This window comes from Maniola hyperantus, chromosome 13, assembly GCF_902806685.2.
Source record: "Maniola hyperantus chromosome 13, iAphHyp1.2, whole genome shotgun sequence".
Taxonomy (NCBI): Eukaryota; Metazoa; Arthropoda; class Insecta; order Lepidoptera; family Nymphalidae; genus Maniola; species Maniola hyperantus.
The window spans coordinates 3684756-3704494 of record NC_048548.1 but is presented as its reverse complement, the minus strand read 5'-3'; the positions used below and the strand labels follow the sequence as shown (position 1 = coordinate 3704494).

Genomic DNA, 19739 nt, shown 5'->3' with positions numbered 1-19739 from the left:
TAAACAATTTTTACAATTACATCACGAAGATCACTACTCATATTATAAACACAAAAATGTGCTTGTTTGTTGGTTTGACATTCAACCACGTCGCAACGGAGCGCCGAACCCGACGTGATTTTTTGTATGGGTATAGTTAAAAACCTGGAGTGACATAGGCCACTTTTTATACCGGAAATAGTTTCCCGATTGGGAAATTCCCGAAGGGATTTAAAAAACCTAGATCCAGAAACGAAGTCTCGGGCATCAACTAGTAAATAAATAATAATCAATTAAGGTTTTATTCAAACTTACACTAACTTCAGGAGCTTTCAGTTTTCTGTGTGATGAAGCGCGCTTCTTGGGTCGCGAGGGAATCTGTTCTGACGAGTTAGTATCAGTCTTTGAAGATTTCTTGACGGGCCGGGTTTGTTTACGGAGATTCCTGTAGTATTTACCTTCGAAGGAGAAAGATAAAACACTGTGATTTTTGTTTTATCTTAAAATACGCTTACACGGGCTATTGAAATTCCGCAATTCCAGGCAATTTATTCAATTGTGACCTCACAACCACATCAAGAAATTTACTGCAATACCTGAAAATTTCAGCAATATTATGCGAATGATTGCTTCAGATTGCTCCACTTATTGCTCCATGTCGATCCATACGTCTTGCCGAGCAACAATTGCTTAAGAAATTGCCCATGTAAGTGCACCATTAGAATATGTTTATAGAGAGAATTGTAATAAGACTAGAGTAAGATCCCAGAGCCCCTACATAATAAGACCTACATAATTTTAGCAAAGCTGAAATTTTGAGAATTAGTAGTCTACTACATAATAATTACGTTAAGAAAGTATGGATACTTGCTAACTAAAAGCTGGGCCTTTTCACAGGTAGCAGGCACTAAAGATAAAACCTTGCCAACATATGTTAAAGTAGCAAAGCTGGTTTTTACAAAACCAGCTTTATTGTACAAAATATTGTTAAAAATAAAAATTCATTATTGCCAGACACGTCCTGTCTGCCAGAACTTTTGCCAGACCCTTGAAAGGTTCCTTAAAAATAAGTAGTCACCATTTTCTCAAGAGGTTTTTGGACCAATTTGCAAAATCTTTCTTTAATCAACAGTGGAAGTTTCCGAGATGGTCCCATTTATTTGTTTTTGGATCTAACCTCTGAATCCTGATGCTGCAGGGTTATACTGCTCGCGTAAGTTATGGAAATTCAGGGACTGTTGATAGTGACTTAATATTGTAGGTAAAGATTTTATGATTGAACTTAAGAGTAACGCGAGTGCTGTCGAAGGGGCGCAACGCCGTAGGACTATTTTCATCGGGTACATGACCAAGTAAGCCTGGCCTAGTTATACTGTGGTCGGATGAGGCATATACTCACTCTGTTGTTTCCTCCACTGCTTCTTGCTGATGAAGGTGTCCTCGGAGCCGATGGTGAGGAAGTTGCGATCACCGACCTGCAAAGTGCACGGCTCGAACACGTTCAGGAGCTTCAGCTTCTTCAGATCTTCACCTGTATCAAATAATAAAATTGCTGTTTAAAGGAGAAAGACAAAAACCGCAGCGCGCGGCACTGCCAGTGCACGCTCATGCTCTCCATCACCACCGCCTCCACCATGAACTGTGGACATAGTTCTATCTAACCTTCGACTAGGATCTTGGGCTGCTGAGGCGCGGCCGCCTCCGCGAAGTGCGTGCACAGCGCGCGGCACTGCCAGTGCACGCTCACGCTCTCCGTCACCACCGCCTCCACCGTGAACTGTGGACAGGTACATACTTTACCATCCACCCTTGCTTGTATAGAAGTAGGCGTTACTTTGCGAAATTCGAACAAGGAACCAAAAGCTTAATTTGTCATAATCTGCTGAAACAGACAAATCTGTATGGTGCAATATGTGATATACACCCTCTATCCTCCTTCCACTGCTGTGCTCATGAAGCTGTGGTAGCCTAGTGGTTAGGACGTCCGCCTTCCAATCGGAGGTCGGGGGTTCGATCCCGGGCACGTAACTCTAACTTTTCGGAGTTATATGCGTTTTAACGGTGAAGGAAAACATCGTGAGGAAACCTGCATGCCTGAGAGTTCTCCATAATGTTCTCAAAGGTTCACACACCTTCAGTCTGCCAATCCGCACTTGGCCAGCGTGGTAGACTATGGTCAAAACCCTTCTCACTCTGAGAGGAGACCCGTGCTCTGTAGTGAGCCGGCGATGGGTTGATCATGATGATGATGATCCTCCTCCCACTGCTAAACATGCAGGAAATGTTGGTGACGCCAGTTGAACACGAAAAGAGAAATACGCCCTTTCCGTGTTCAACTGGCGACACCGGTCTCGCCAAATCTGCACGCTTTTATATTACTACAGAATTTAACCAACCCGTGCTCAGCTCGCGTCAGCTAAGCACGCTTTTACGATCACGCAACACAAAAGAGGTGAAGGAAAACTCGTGACAGAACCTGCAATCGTGAGAGTTCTCCATAATATACTCAAAGCTTGACTAATATCCCAGTGCCCCCGTGTCTAAACTCTCTTGAATCTATAGTCTAAACTACTACTATAGTCTAAACTCTCCTAAATCTCTCCTGATCCACGCTCTGTAGTGGGCTGGTGATGGGTTGTAATGATGAATCCTTACCTTATGATCATGCATCTTATGTTTTCGAGCGGCTTTCATTTCCTTGGTCATGTGCAACCAATTGGCGTTATCCAAGGTCCCCAGAGGCCCGTACACCACCTGTCCCGGGTAGAACTCTGACGAAGAATAAGTTGTAGCACGACGACGACGCATGGAGTAGTCTTCGAGAGGGCACGTGTCTAGATCTGGGTATTCCAAGCGAGAACCATCTGCTGATACTAGACGGAGTTTACTGTGGACAGCCTGGAAAAAATTGGATTTATAAAGACCTAAGCCAACTTTCAAAGTCAAATGATTTATTCAAAATAGGTAATAAATTACTCGTATTGATTGTCTGGTATGGTGTTAGATTTGTAAGATACTGGTGATAATTATTACGCAAACTTAAAACTAAAGCTACGAGGGTTCCAAGCGCGCCCAGGTCTGAGAAGAGCCCACAACAAACTCAGCCAAAAAGAATACCCCTTTTTAATATCACCACTTTACAAAATTATTGAAACTTATTAGAACTATCACAAAGTCGTTAAGCAACTCATTCCCAAGCTTGCTTATCATTTAAATAATCCTTTACATTGTAATAGGATTTTTCAATTAGTTTACGTTTTATGAAAACTTTGAACTTGTTGAGAGACATCTCCAATATGTCTTCTGGAAGCTTATTATAGAAACGTATGGAATTACGAGCAAATGAATTGCTAACTTTACTGAGCCTAGAGGCGGGCATTACAAGTTTATTTTTATTTCTAGTATTTATATTATGACAGTCACTTCTTTTTTAAATTTATTTATGTTTTTATGTACGTACAGTAAATTTTCAAAAATATATTGATTATGCACTGTCATAATTTTAACTTCCCTAAATTTAGTTCTCAGCGACTCTCGTGGCCCCATACTGTATATGGCTCGAACAGCCCTTTTCTGCAGCACAAAAATAGAATTATAGTCTTTGATGTACTACCTTACCTAATGGTAGTAAACTTTACAGTTTACTGAACTATTGCACCAATAATGGCCAATCCTACCAAATAAAATTGTGTTGCAGCTTTTGCTTAGAAGTGTCATTATCTAAATATATAAAAGGAAAAGGTGACTGACTGACTGACAGATCTATCAACGCACAGCTCAAACTACTGGACGGATCGGGCTGAAATTTGGCATGTAGATAGCTGTTATGACGTAGGCATCCGCTAAGGGATTTTTGAAAATTCAACCCCTAAGGGGGTGAGATAGGGTTTTGAAATTTGTGTAGTCCACGCGGACGAAGTCGCGAGCATAAGCTAGTAATCCATATTTGTCCATATCCATACTGATATCATAATGAATGCGAAAGTGTGTCGGGCTGTATGTGAGCCTTTCACAGCCCATCTGTTTAACTGATGAACAAAATTTGGTACAGAGATAGCTTGCATTCCGAGGAAGTACATAGGCTTCTGGTCCCGGAAAATCAAAGAGGTCCCATGGTATTTAAAAAATTTCAATCCACACAAAGTTGTGATGATGCCCACAACTTTGCATCCTTTAAATGGCCGTAGACTACTTTTTATCCCAGAAAATCAATTTCCCACAGGATTTTTATAAATATAAATTCTTGTGGACGAAGTCGCGGGCATCATTTATTATATCATATACTTGACAGCTTCATAGAATGATTTTTGCTTGGAAAAGCCATTCCGTATATTTAATTTAATATATTGCACTGATAACTAAGTTCTTAAGTACAAGTTGCCTGGAAGAGATCACTGTAGTGATAAGGTCATCCTTTGTTTTTTGCCTCCTGTATTTTCATTCTTTGTAATAATGGTTAGCAATAAAGGTTGCAAAGTGCGTGGCGGGCCACGCGCAGTGTAGGGTTCCGTAGTCACAATCCTCGAAAAACAGATATAACTCCTTAACCTGTGAACTTTACATAGCCCTGATAGTATTCCTTTAAAATTGATTATATATACTACTGCTGTGAATTTTATCACGTTCTTATATACTACCATTTGGCCGATAGAGGGACACTTGACTCTAACAAAAATTAGAACTTTAAAACATCATATTTTACAAACGAATCTAGAAATCGAAAAATGATGTTCCCACACCCACAGTATTTTTAAAAGACGTATTCAAAGATACCCCACACTATGGGATAGACGAGAAAAAAAAATTTAATTCCCACTTTACATGTAGGGGAGCTACCCTAAAAACAAATATTTATCAAAATTTTATTTCACCACTTTGTCGGCGTGATTAATGTTTATACCCATGCCAAATAACAGATTTCTAGCACTAATAGTCTCTGAGATTAACCGAGGACGGACGGACGGACGGACGGACGGACGGACAGACAGACAGACGGACGGACGGACATGGCGAAACTATAAGGGTTCCTTGTTTACTACGGAACCCTAAAAAGCTTTATCTGCATACATGTGGGTAAAATTCAGAACCTCCTCCTTTTCCCCACCCACACTTCATATTATGAAATGAAAGCTAAATATTCAATTTCATTGAAATCAATATTGCTGACACTAACCAGTAAGCCGACTCTAAATAAATAACCACAATGCTGACATGCTGTGAATGATTGACAACAATGATGAATCACTGTTTTATATCTATCTCAATTTTCATTAGATAAAAGTCAAGACTAAAACAATTATTGTTTACTAGATGATAGATTTAGGTTTTAAAAATCCCATAAGAACTCTTTGATTTTCCAGGACAAAAGTAGTATGTGCCTTGGATGTAAGCTAACTCTGTAAGAAATTTCATCAAAATTGGTTAAACTGTTGCGCTGTGAAAAGCTAGCAGACGGACACACTTTCGCATTTTTAGTTTGGATTCTCACTTATTTATTGTCTTTAATAGAAGAATAGGTAAAATCTATGGTTAAAACTATGTATGTGCAGTAGCCGCCCTGAATGTCCTTGTTAGTGTTCAGACTTCAATAAGTACCAAATATAACTACCAGAACCAAGTATAAGTAAGTTCAATAAGTACCAATAAATGGAGAAACCAATTCATATCAATACTAGCTTATGCTCGCGACTTCGTCCGCGTGGACTACAAAAATTTCAAACCCCTATTTTACTCTTCTAGGGGTGAATTTTCAAAAATCCTTTCTTAGCAGACATCTACATCATAATAGATATCAGCATTCAAAATTTCAGCCCTATACGTCCAGTAGTTTGAGCTGTACGTTGATAGATCAGCCAGTAAGTCACCTTTTCCTTTTATGTATTTAGATATAAGATAGATACAAATTGGTTTCTATTCAAAAGTTACTCACCTTAGAAGTCCCAACCCAAGATTCGAGGCACACAGCTAGATCAGGTGTAAACTCTTCCAACGGCTGTAGCCTCTCGCTGGCTACATTGGGGATCACATGTTTAGTGCCCACTATCTGTAAAGCAGCCGTCATGACTATATCTCTGCAGTAGCCTCGCTGGGTGTCCTTGCCTGCGATCAGACGACGCACCACGTCGCCCGGCATGAGCGAACGGTCCGCTAACCCCACCTGTGAATAGGACTATTAAAACTGCAATGCGTGCCACAACTATAATATGATATGGCAACTATAGGGTTTACATAGTCGGTTTGGTAGTCGGTACGTAATTGTGGCAAAAATATAAACATTTATTATTAGAACAAACTTAAAATTTTGTAATAAAAGTTCAGAAAATAAGTATAGCCTGGTTGGGTCCTGGAATCATGGCTAGAAGACTTATTACTTTGATGTGTGGCAACTGGCAAGTTAATTGAAATTTTGTGCTTCTTTATGATAATTGGCTGTGAATATCTTTAATTTGTAGACAAAATAAATTATAATATTTAGCCCAAAAACCATTAGGTACCTTCACTCTTTCATAACATTTTGCACATGGTAAGGTAACAATTCCAATTATTGTAACTTAAGTACTTATTATACAACTGCATGAATCAGTCTGAAACTTCTCTAATTTTTGAAGATGATTGTATAGTAAATGATTTTCAATCAAATTTCTAGCTTTTCCTCATACCAATTAGATTAAAATATTAAGCATTTTAATTGTGAATAAAATAATCTCGAAACATGTGGAGATCTAAAAAAAATTTTTACAGGAATTACTAAAATTACGATACTGTAAGATGGGTCCTCTTCATCATACCCTCATTTTTTTTAATACCTATTCAAAAAGATTTATGTTTCTTTTTAAAAGAATCTAAGTACAATAGGTACTCATGTGGTTCTGCGTATAAAAAGATTGTAACTTTTAACGATTGATTGATACTTACCGACTTCTCCGAAATCACCCGTTCGGTGCCTGAAGGATGCCAGACAACGCGAATTTCTCCTTTTTGAATAGGTGTTTCAATGTCGCTCTCCTGATCACTTGAGTTGGCTTCATAGTTCTCCAAAACCAGACCGAAGACCACTTGACCACGATTGTTGATTTTATACACTTCATCCTCGTAAAAATATTGAAAATCAGTTGGCGATCCTGGATTTTGCCCCGCCATATTGACGGGAATTATTAAAAGACAGGACACAAATAATTTTGTTTTTTTACGTGAATAAGTTCTTTTTGACAGCTGATTGCAATGTGTGGCGCACCGCGCATGCGTCAAATAATAATTATGCAACGGAAACGCCATCGCCCGGCATAAACGGAAAATAATGCAAACCGTTTCGTAATACGCAGTTATTGTTGTACAATTTCAACAAAATTATTATAAAATTTATTTTATTTTTACTTACCTATTTATATTTTCATACTAAAAAAACGAAAATTGAGTGTGTCAAATGCTTCGAAAATTCAAAAGCTTTATTTACAAATATTAAAAAAATATTATTTTGCAAACACAGAACAGTCATTATTCTGAGTTTGCAAATGATCGAAATGACACTTGACTAAAGGGCTGGCTCATTTTTTGCGCAACGGATCAGCCTGGCTGTCCAGCGCGGAAATGCAGCCAGTATTCTTGGCACCATTCCACGCGGTCATGATTTATATAGTAATTAGATAAGGCTAGCTTTAAGTTTTACTTGACTTTAATAATATGTCAATATTGTCAATGTCAAGCATGTCATGCATACATTAATAATTGTCAGTGCTAATATTTTTACAATACCTACATAAAATTCAAATTGCTCAAATCAAAACCATGCATAAACCCAAAAAACTTATATTTTTTTACAAAGATTAATTATTGGTCTCGCTAGTAAGTGTATTAATTACTTATTATTAATCTATTTCCCATTTCCTTTATAGTTAGTCCGTACGAAATGACTCCTCAAGCGCCATTTTGACGCATGGGTCAACTGTTATGTCAAAAGTGCGTTTCACCCAGCATCACCTTTAAAATAAGGACTAATATCCATCGTAGTAGTACATCGAAATTCTTTGCTAAAATCATACTTCTGACATGAAATTTGACCGATAGAAGTCCACTGCGAGATAGATCTGATCTGTTGAAGGGAATTCGACAGGCCACTGTCTTGCGACGCTGAATCCAGCGGCATCTTGTGACTCGTTTGATCTCGTCTGTAGGTACCCCTAGCTAGCGGGTAGTTTGCCAACGCTGCGTTTTCCAGTATGAAGTCGGTTTTCTGCTAGAATACCTTGGGACCCCAGTGTCTTACGATTTAAGATTATCACATAGATTTTGCCTAGGTATTTGTTCGATAGGTAGACTTACAAGGAGATCTAGGAATTGATATTATGCAAGGGATAGGCAGTAGATTACTCGGTACAATCCTAATGCCTACCGACTTTTTTATCAATAGTAGTTAGGTACCTATGTATAAATTACATGTAGGACCATTATTAGGTACCTACGTAAATATTAGGTAAGGTAGTTACTAAGAGGTAAAGTGTATTTGTGTCTCTGGATTCTGAACAGATTTTGAAAATTATTTCACTAGTGGAAGGCTACATTATCCTTGAGTAACATAAGCTATGTTTTATTTTCCAAAAAAATAGAGATCCCTGCGAAAGTTGTATTAAGCTACCCGTGCCGCGTGCGGCGCCGGGGCGGGTCGCGTGTTATCTTAAGGACAATGCCACAAAAAAATGTTATGTGCCCCTGCGCACTCCTAATATATTATCTGCTTAAGGATATTAGTACAGACCTACATCTAGATAATATTATGTAGTTAATAAATAATAAATAAATAAATAATTTATTGTTTCACCAAAACTACAACCAAAATTAGGTTAAGCCACCGATGCCTAAAATAAGTTGTACACTCGTGTTATAGGCATCAGTTAATTAATCAATTCAAACGCTAATAGGTCAAAGTATTCATTGCTGGTAACAATGAGCAAAACACCGAGGGTATTGTGTCACAGCTGACGTTGGCATCATCGCGGCCGGCTTCCGATCAATACTGCGCTATCAACATAATATTTCACTCAGTGTGGGTGTTTACATGCGCGCCGCGTAGTACTCCCACCGCGTTTAAAAGGGTCCGACGCGAGAGTGATAACATCAAGACGCAATATCAGAGATGTAAACCACTATGCCTCTGCCCGAACTCATTAAACGCGCTTCGAGCTACTTCCTCGGCCTCGAGTTTGATGATAACGAGGAACCCCCCGATTACGTCGACAATGAAATTTTATTTTGCAAGAACAACGTGTGCGTCCATCCACCGACGATCGCGAGGCATGAATTGGATATCGTACACCATCCGGGATACTTGACGGTAACAACAAAAGTGTTTACAGACCAACACAACAAAGCCAAACGACCGACTCTGTTCCTTAACTGGATACCGAACACTACATTAAAAAAATGTCCTTCTGCCGTCGAAACCAGCCCCAGTGATGAGCTCGGCTGCGGTGTCAAACCTACCAATCCACAGAACATTCCACGACAAAAATCTCCTCCGAAAAAGACGAGGAAGTACGCAAATAATGAAAACGCATTTTCGGACTCCTCAGACACAACCAGTATTAATTCCAATTCAGATAAACAGAGCATTAAATCTAGTGACACACGGTATACGCAAAACGATACGACACAGGAATTATCTTCAAGTTCTAAGCCAACAATAAAGTCAGCGGATTCCAGTAAGGACGAAGTATTTGTGTCGTTAGATAAAGAGGATTCCAAGGAACCAGTATGTGAATTTGACCGACACGTGCGCTCGCAGTCAATGACGTCAGTTAACATCACAATCTCCAACCCCAATGTTGAGAACGTCGATCTGACCCCTGATTCAGTTTCTGGGAGCTTTATGAGATCTCTGTCGATGAGTTCATGTGACGAGGGTAACCCTAATTGGATGAGCACGCCAGAATTTTTGGCATTGAAGCACAATCTGGTATTCCCGGATAGCGTTCACAGTTCGCCAGTGCCGCAAAGACGGCAACCTTTAAAATGTCGAAGGTGAGTTCTGAGCACATAATAAAATTGTATTTTAATAACGTTTCAAATCGTTTTCAGATTCTTTAACTGCTGACATTTCAATTGCTTCGTTATGTAACGGGGTTTCCAGGTAGGTATTTCTTTAAAGGTGCGATTATTTATAGGATCATCGTGATATTATATCAATGCCTACTGCCTCCAAAGTTCGATTCATAAAACGATCTTCTGAAATTGGCTCCGTTTAATCTGACGGATGATTTCCCAAACACTGATTTTTTATGCCACAAGTAGAAACTATTGTACCTACTCAATTGTATCTATACACAAAAACGTACTCATAGTTTATTTAAGTTTATAAATGCATAGAGGAATAGAATAGGTACGAAAAAACCTTGCATATTATCATCAAGCTTGTAAAAGTGTGTGCAGTAATGCAACACCAACTAGTCCACAATCCACATCCTTTTCAACGTCCTGTGTACCTCTCAATGTGTGTACTAAGTACCTATCAATAAATTATTTATTGTTTGACCAGCATCTAATATTTACTTACCTACCTCCCAAAAATCAAAAGCGAACAGTTTCGTAATCGAAATTTTTGGCCTGAATAGTCACTGATTACCGGAACGTAAAGGATTGAAGTCATACACCGACTACTACGAACGTCGTACCTACCACTACGATCTACTGAAAAAATCCATTAGAGACTTAAGTATTGAATTATTAAGACATCGCTTTCTTTCAGCTTAAAAGCGCCCAGCTGTTTCAGCTAAAAACCAAAACACCTTGAAACCACATGGCTTGGCATATTACGTGCCAAAACGTAAATAAGCAGCCCACAACCATTATCCCTTGCATTCCGTCAGGTCTCGGTCCCTATGGAATGCCTTTATTACGGTCTAACGACCTCCCACGCTAGGTATTTCAGCCGCTGTAATAAATGAAGCTCAGAGGACCATATATGCCTATTATATTGTTTATTCCTCTGTATATTCCTGCAATACATTATTATGAGTATGTGCGTACACATAATTGTCACGGTAAGGGAATTACATAGGTCTGCCGTCTGTGTTAACATTTGGCGAACGAAAATATTTTTGGGCATAACGAACCCTATACATTTTAGCCAAGACGAGTTCGGGACTCTAAAAATTACGGATTTTCATACAAACTTTCATCCCGTATTTAACCAATTTAACCCCCTTGGGGGTAGAATTTTCAAACCCCCAAACCCCCCGCCTGGCTACGGCTTCGATATAGATAAGTACCTATGTCGTTAAACCACGAAATAAGCCTAAAATCATAAGTTTAAAACAGGTTCTCAGTAGACCTCAGCCAGATGAGGTCACTACGGTTGTTCTTCAACGACGACAACTGCACGTGCGGTCAACTGGTCGTCGCGTCACGGGAGTCCCAGTACAAGATACTGCACTTCCATCACGGAGGCCTGGATCATCTCGCGCAAGTGCTGCACAGGTGGCATTCGTTGCTGCACAATATTAAACTCACTCCAGGTAACATTATAAGTTCTTTTAAAAATATCTTCAATAAGTTCTTATAAAATCTATTAAAAATATGCTCCTGAAAAAAGCATATTACACAATTGAAGATTACCTATCTAAATGATAAAAGAGCGTGGATTTGACCTGCAGCTCGTTCCAGCAACGCACAAGACTGCAAATACTATTTTATACATGGCATAATCTTGTACCTATATCAAATATTTGAAAAGAGCAACCGCCGAGTTTCTTGCTGGTTCTTCTCGGTAGGAAAGGCATTCCGAACCAGTGGTAGATGCATCCGACTATTCGTAAGTACTTGTAAAAGTTTATACGAATAAAAAGATTTTTATTTTATTTATTTTATTTTACTTTAGGTACCAAAATATAAAACTGTGGAAGTGAATAGTATCTGTGATTTAAAAATGTCTGCCTCATAATACTTATTATGTTAATAATTACAATTGTAACATATTATTGATTTACCTACTAGCTGATGCCCGCGACTTCGTTCGCGTGGATTTAGGCTGCCTGTCCACTGGTGCGGAGTGCAGCGGAGGTGTATTTAGCAAACCAATCAGATTGTCGGTAAATAACGCGATAATTTTATTCCGTCATCTGACAAAACTCTGATTGGTCAACTATACTCCGCTCCGCTCCGCACTAGTGCACAGGCAGCCTTAGGTTTTTTAAATCCCATGGCAACTGTTTGATTTGCCGGGGAAAAAAGTATCCTATATCCAGGTTCAGCCACAGACCCTTCAACTGTACTCATGCAAAAATCACGTCAATCCGTTGTGCCGTACTTGCGACGTGATGGAAGGACAAACCAATAAACCAACAAACAAACATACTTTCGCATTTATAATATGGGTAGGTTAGGTAGTGATATTATTATCAAAATAAAGGCTAGGTTCATACCCGTAGGTACCAACATACCTAGCTTTCATGAAATAACTATGTGTAAATTAATATCTAAAACTTTCGTCACGTCGCGATTGCTGAATTACTTAGTTTGACCTGGAATTTGAAACTTTCATACGACTCATTAGGAGTTCAGAGAGAACAGCAGCTAGAGTTCGTGTAGGGGGCAATAAAGAAAGGGCGTCGCTTAGTTTAGCAGCTCTTCAATCTTAGCGGCGCTGGCAGTCTAAGCTGGGCGTGCGTTTCGATTTGTAGTAAATACATTGCGCAGTAGTGTTGCAACTTTATTTTCTTTCGTATGTATTTAAAAATTATCCAACAGCTAGATACCTACTGTTTGTCTACATATTCGATAAACCGAATCAATATTAAATCGTGCATGTTTGCTAGCCTAATTAAACTATACATGTACTTTGATAAATATTATATTTTTGTAGGTACCTAGGTTCGTAAGTTTAAGTAAGTATAAAGAAATGACAATTTTTAAACATAGTAGTTTTTAATAAAGCTTTTTCAGGCTCAGAGGAACCTAATTTACCGTATCGACACTTCATGGTGTGCCGACCTGAGGTTCAAAAGTCCGAACAGCACCCAGAAGAAGGGAAACCACCAAAAATAACACCTGAACTTTTCTATGGCAAATTCATGAACGCTAAAGGGATCATTGAAGATGATTTGTTTCTAAGAAAATGCGTGTTTTTCGGAGGTCTCGACAAAGAGCTTAGGAGGGAAGTTTGGCCCTTCCTTTTACATTGCTACCCGTATAATTCTACTTATGACGAAAGAGAAGTTATACTTCAGATCAGGACAAGAGAGTATGAGGAAGTAATGAGGAGACGGTTAGAGAAAATGACGCCAGAACAGCATGCAGTGTTCTGGAAAAATGTTCAGAGCGTTATCGAGAAAGATGTAGTGAGAACTGATAGAGGAAATCCTTTCTTTGCCGGTGAAAACAATTATAATGTGGAGATTATGAAGAATATTTTATTGAATTATGCTGTCTACAATCCAGCATTAGGGTAAGTTCTTCGTTATTACCGTATTAAAAATTGATCTACCTATAAAGTGTGTGTTGGTAATCTTTTCGTAGTTAACTCTAACGCTGGACCAATCTTGACATTATTTAGCACTTTGCATAGAGTATAACTTTCACCCAGCAATCCACATGGATTCATAGGCAAAAGCTTCTTAAAAATAAAAATGTTAGGCAGAAGCGAAGCTGCACAACCAATGATTTCACTTACCGCCACGTTCATACGAATAATGATCGCTAATTTCACTTTTTCCATTTTAACCTCTATCAGTGAAAACGTATGCTTTTGATGTAGAAGTTTCAAATTCTTTATTTATAGGTATACGCAAGGCATGAGTGACCTTCTGGCACCTGTTCTCTGTGAAATTAAATGCGAAGCGGAGGCATTCTGGTGCTTTGTTGGTCTTATGCAGCGTGCGATATTTGTATGCACACCCACCGATAACGATATGGATAATAACTTGGTAATTATCACTTTTATCAAAACTTCTTATATCTTCTTTTGTTTTAATTTATAATTTACAAATCAGCTGTAATCATACTCATAGATAAAATATGATGACCAGTCTAAGATCGAACGCGCTTGCCTAGAACATGCTTATTGACTCTTGATGTGATGTTATAAGTGGAGGGAAAAGAAATAACTTCTAGTACAAGGATGCGACAAGCGTATATTATGCATAACGCACGCTCGAAAATTGTCTAACAGCGCGTCGAGTAAAATAGTTTACTTAGGTATACTACTAATTAATAAAAGTAGTTGGTAAAGGAAATTATTAAATTACTATTGATCAGCTTTATTTAAGTCCTAGTTATAAGTAGTAGATATTCCGCATTCATATACCTACATAATCTTCATGGGTGCTCAAAGTGCGAAAGCACTCGAGTTCAGCAGAGGTAGGATTTCTATAAAATCGTCTACATTGCATCATAATATATCCACTTAAGAAAATAACGCTCATTAAGTTCTATAGTGCTTTTATTTTACTAAGTTGAATGCTCTTTTGCATTTTAATTATCTGCCGCAAGGCTACCGCGCTGGCTATACAAAGAAACCTACACGACTGAATAGCCGTCTTAATGAAAGCGTAGTTAGGTTTCTTTCTACAAAAATGTTTGTTGTATTAAGTACTCCTCATTATTATACCTGGTTGATGTGCCTACACCATTAGACAATTGTCTCGAAGGCATTTTATTCGGCGGATATGGAGGATGGAGAAGATGTGTGGCATTTACGCTCATACTTTCTGTAACATAAGCAGACGTGAACACGGTGCTGCGATTTGTATAATGTGCCAAAATGTATATTTTTATCTCATAAAAAAGAGAACAGTTTATCAGCTTTTAATCAGTATCTTTTCAATGGATACAAAGCTTAGTGAGAGAAAAAAGTGCAGTTACAAACGTACAGATACTTTACGAGTAAGAGAATTACGAAATATATTAATATTGCGTAATTCTCTTACTCCTGACCTGAAGTATTGGCTCCCTGCCATAGACGTCACGCGCACGTTTGTCGCATTTCCTAGCCATATGCTACCCTGACTCCTGATCCACGATCACTCTACAGTGTGTGGCGTGTAGTGTAGGAGCTAGACGACAACGTACCACATCCACTCCATACATTACATAACAAATCACCCGTTTCAGAGCTACTTGCGCGAGCTGATAAGGATCATGCTGCCACATTTCTACAAGCACTTAGAGAAACACGTCGACGCTATGGAACTTCTCTTTTGTCATCGTTGGATTTTACTGTAAGTATCCTAGGCATATAAATATCTCCCTCCAATTTTTAATTGCATCAGAGTGGTAGATTTTAGACATGTTCCCAAAGTTAAAAGTTTAAATATCATGAGCTAATATCTCCCAGAACCTTGGACTTGAACGGAAGATAAGTAACTGGACTATGATATTAAAATAATTATGGTTGTTTTGACTAGGTGTTTCAAACGCGAGTTTACCGAAGCGGTGGCCTTACGTATGTGGGAAGCATGTTGGGCCAACTACCAGACGGACTACTTCCACTTGTTCCTCTGCCTCGCCATCATTGCCGTGTATGCTGATGACGTCATCGCACAGGACCTCAACACTGACGAGATGTTGCTGCACTTCAGTTCATTAGGTAAGACTAAAACACCTATCATGTTAATAGGATGAACAGCTTCGTGTGCAGTTTTTCTCAAAAAATCTCTTTAGTTTTTTTATCTAACCCCACTTTTTAATTTTGAATATTTCACTTTTACAGCGATGTATATGGATGGTCGACTCATACTTCGAAAAGCTCGTGGTCTACTCTACCAGTTTAGACAATTGGTCCGCATCCCTTGCACCTTAGTTGGGATGTGCCAGAGATGCGGTCCCGGTATATGGGACTCCACGCATAGGCCGAGTGTCGAATGCACGGGCGCGCATGACTTTTGTGAATACGCTGTACAGTAAAGTAGTTCTGTATAAAGAAATACATATCGATATTTTGATAATATACGACGAAGAACCATTCTATATATCTAAATATTACAACCATAGCGGCAATAATATCGCTGGGCACAAAAATATTTAAAAACGCATAGTTCCGTTCACGTGTACCATATTATATTTTGTAGCCTCGTTCAAAGGCACGCTTAGACGCGTTGTCAATACATTAGCCATCAAATGCAAACCAGCACTTCGCGGCACTCGTACCGCTTGAAGTTACTGGTAAGTACGTAGGTAGGAACTTGTAAGTTTACTTATGTGGTTCAAGTAGCACACGACCACTGCTTAGCGAAATTTTTGCCGATGCGGGTTGGTGTTTTTAAGTAGACAACTATAATATGGATAGTGAATATGGTAACTAGGTAGATTTGATTAAAATTTCTAGCCAGATTATACTAAGCATGCTTTAGATACAGGACTTTTACCCTTCTTTGTGCCTATACCGATATGTATTTTGATTACTTATAAGCGACCGAAGATTCCTAAATTACTGGTCTGAGTTAGGTAAATATTTTTCTTTTAAATATAAATAATATTTTTAATGAATCTTCTAGTCATATTTTGATATTCGATCTCAGCCAAATAAAATATCAGTAGTTAAAAGTTAAAACATGTTGAAGATTTTCTTTTCTCTATTACTACTAACAAAAAATCGAAATTTAATGAGTACCATGTCAATTTAAATAGAAATGTAAATATTAAATTAAAAACTTTTTGAAAACGAATGAGATAAGATAAGACCCCGATAAGACATAATATAAGCGTTGCAACCGACATATTTTTAACTTCTTAAACAAAAGACATGGTTTTATATAAACTGTAAAATATAAAGGGTTTATTACTTAATGTAGTAACATATAATAGAAGTAACAATTTAATGAAATTAATTATAATGAAGATAGGTATGCAAAGTTTAAAGAATATTTATTAATTGTTTTAAAGTTATTTATATATATGATTAGGTAATAATTATTAATATTTTTAGTGCAACAATTATCACATGCACTATCGCGACATTAGAAAGGAAACGAATAATTTTAATCAAAATAAACATAATTTTTGGACAACTTATAACGTTACCTAAATAAATGTTCGTATTGACATCTATGTTATGAATATTATGTAACAGTACAAATACAGTATTAGTATAGTATTTAATATTAGTTGTATAATAGTAAGTATATAACAGTTAGGTTAGTAGGTACCTACTGTGTTATAATTCGATTTGTATTCTAGTAATAATTGTTGAATACTAGGTATTCACATAATATCTAATTCAAGCTATAAATGTAAAAGGTAATTAGTAAAAATAATTTGTTCTTGTTGCGATATTCCCACTACTAATATGAAAACCATTTAGTTTTTTCGTTTTCTATATGAATATAAGAAAATTATGCATTGTAGAAATCTTGCCTATTTGAATTATATAAATTCAATATAAAACAAATGTTGGAAACTACTTATCAGCTGTATTTCTACACCAAGATGATTCAATTTTTAGAATTTAGTAATTGTCTCAGCTTTGTAAATAACACGATCATTAATAATTCATCCCTTACGATTTCTATTGAAAACGTTAGTAAGAAAGAAAAAACCTAAATAAGTATCAATAATTTTTTTCATCAAATCTTGCATTAAAACTTTACGTAGGGAAGTGCTACGCAATGTATTTGCTACAAATCATTTTACACGTTCTGACGTTTCTGCAAACACAATTAATGATGACGTACGGTATATCGTATTCCTCAGATCTCCTCTCAGAATTAGAAGAGTTTAGGCCAAAGTCCATTATGCTGGCCAAGTGCGGATTGGCAGACGACACCGCAGGCATGCAGGTTTCCTCACGATGTTTTCCTTCGTCGTTACCTAAAGAAAGTAAGAAATATACCTAATTGCTTAAATTGCGTCAAACGTGCATGCCCAGGATTGAAACCCTGCGATTTCACAATTAAACAAAACAAAACGTGTGCTGTGTCGAGAATCACCTTTGTACCTATGATCTAAATGCCTAAAACGCGTCAAGCAGGTAGGTAGGTATAGGTACCAATTAGTTAGACATAAGTATTAAATTAAAACCTAGATATAACTTTGACTAGTTTATTCTAACTCTGTGTAGGAAAGTACGACATATCAAGAAAACGTGTTCCGTACCTACATATTTAAAAATATTCATAATAGGTACTTACACCTCACAGATTTAAAATGATAAATCGCATGTTCTAATAGTAGACCTAAAAAAAGTACCTAGTTGCTAAAATTAAACTTATTTGTGTACCTGGGCCAATCTGCGGGTGATCCGCTAACTCTGATCAATTATTGGACATTTATTTTTAATCCATTGAAGGTTTTCTATGAAAAATGATTTTAGTATCACGTGAAATAGCAATGTCAAACCAACTAATGTCAAAAAGCTCGGTGGCTATCATTCATTGTTGATCACTGAGTTAGCGAATCACCGCTGGACAGACAGTTGAAATGATAATGATTCAGGTTGTTGCAAATAGCCAAAAAAAATTGCTTGTATTTTTCTATTAGGTACTTATGCCTATTAATTTGTGTTGCACGCATTTATAGAAGGTAGGCATAGGTACCTACCTACCTACCTACTTAACTGTACCTACCCAAGTAGATTTTCATTAATTCTTTAAATTTAAATAAGAGCGCACAAGTTTTTTTAAGTTCGACCGCATTTCCTTATGCACTATTTCTTTAAATTTTAAATAAACAACTAAATTATTAGGTATTTTGGCAACTACGTGTTATAATGCGTAAAAAAGACTCCTCACGCGTCATTTTATGTGACAAATTTCATGTCAAAAGTACGATTTTAGTCTTTATTTTGAACCGTACTTTTGACATCATGACAGTTTACCCATAGAGTTAAAATGGCACGTGAGGAGTCATTTTTTACGGACTATATAAGTTATATAGGTACTTAGGTACTTTAATAACTGCAAAGGATTAATGTTAATTTATTAGGTGTCCCTAATAATGAGAAAATAACGATTTGGTACATAAATGTGCAACAATAGTTATTTTCATTTTATTTTCCGTTTGCGCGATACTTGATAGTGACATTTTGAATTTATTTTTATAGTACCTAGTGCACTATGCAGTCTAAGAAATTGTAAAAACTCCATAATAGGTACATACATGTTTTTATCTGTGAGGCTGAGGCTAATTAGCTACCTATATTTAATTTCATTATTCGCACACTGTGAATTGTACCTAATGCGTATATTCTGTGATAATATAATTGAAAATATTGATCTGCTTGTACCGGGCTGAGATAAAGGGAAATACAAACACTGTATAGTCATATCTTTTAATATAATATTAATTACTACGAATATATTAATAAATGTACTATTATTACAGCATGTTAAAATGTTTTTCATTTCGTATGTAAAGATTGGCCGAGGGAAAGTATCAATCAAAGACATCAAGATTCTAGATACTTGGGTTAAACTGAAGTCTCTGGTAGAAATACGAAAGTGTGTCTGTCTATATTTCTGTTCCGTGGTCTATATATTACCTTTTCATGGCGTATCCGCTTAATCGTGACGAACTTGTCGAAAGGTAGGTACCATAAAGGTACAGAGATAGCTTGCATCCCGGAGACGGACTCACCCGAGCGAATCAGTCAATAGACAATTATTTGTGTAGGTAGATTTTAATTAATTAATAACGGTATTATTTAAAATCTACCTACATCTACTTATGGCCACGCCACGGTTTATCTCTATTTTCTTATCTCTACCTACAGCCTGCAGAGTACAGAGATGCATATAAGCAAAGAACGCTTTTAAATATTAGTTTAAAATTATTTTTTG

General features: G+C 37.4%; 2 protein-coding genes across 14 annotated transcripts in view; one reads left to right on the top strand and one right to left on the bottom strand.

The window, feature by feature from the left end:
• Positions 1-7224, bottom strand: part of LOC117987844 ((E3-independent) E2 ubiquitin-conjugating enzyme) — a 31324-nt gene extending 24100 nt beyond the window's left edge. For 6 of the 12 annotated variants that reach the window (XM_069502657.1, XM_069502666.1, XM_069502665.1 and 3 more), the window contains exons 1-6: positions 6895-7224; positions 5909-6148; positions 2635-2877; positions 1642-1756; positions 1379-1510; positions 295-437 (exon numbers count right to left, since the gene is read on the bottom strand). In XM_069502657.1, coding sequence (XP_069358758.1) covers positions 295-437; positions 1379-1510; positions 1642-1756; positions 2635-2877; positions 5909-6148; positions 6895-7119 — 1098 coding nt within the window. In that variant the 5' untranslated portion in view covers positions 7120-7224. The remainder of the gene's footprint in view (positions 1-294; positions 438-1378; positions 1511-1641; positions 1757-2634; positions 2878-5908; positions 6149-6894) is intronic. The other 6 variants (XM_069502658.1, XM_069502661.1, XM_069502660.1 and 3 more) reach the window with 3 other exon arrangements.
• A 1770-nt stretch (positions 7225-8994) lies between these two features.
• On the top strand, positions 8995-19320 carry TBC1D16 (TBC1 domain family member 16). Of its 2 annotated transcripts, none has more exons than XM_034974588.2 (7): positions 8995-9993; positions 11290-11486; positions 12904-13414; positions 13748-13892; positions 15079-15185; positions 15372-15553; positions 15677-19320. In XM_034974588.2, the coding sequence occupies exons 1-7, from the start codon at positions 9122-9124 to the stop codon at positions 15868-15870; spliced, it is 2208 nt and encodes a 735-aa protein (XP_034830479.1). In that variant the 5' UTR covers positions 8995-9121; the 3' UTR covers positions 15871-19320. The 2 variants fall into 2 exon arrangements, with proteins under 2 accessions (XP_034830479.1, XP_034830478.1); XM_034974587.2 differs by having other exon boundaries at positions 9110-9993; positions 12913-13414.
• The last annotated feature ends 419 nt before the right edge of the window (positions 19321-19739 follow it).

Bases quoted from the DNA above. Each gene is read 5' to 3' on its own strand.
- TBC1D16 (XM_034974588.2), top strand. From the start codon at position 9,122: ATGCCTCTGCCCGAACTCATTAAACGCGCTTCGAGCTACTTCCTCGGC. The intron at 9,994-11,289 runs GTGAGTTCTGAG...AGTTTAAAACAG, and splicing joins CAACCTTTAAAATGTCGAAG to GTTCTCAGTAGACCTCAGCC. The intron at 13,893-15,078 runs GTAATTATCACT...CACCCGTTTCAG, and splicing joins ACGATATGGATAATAACTTG to AGCTACTTGCGCGAGCTGAT.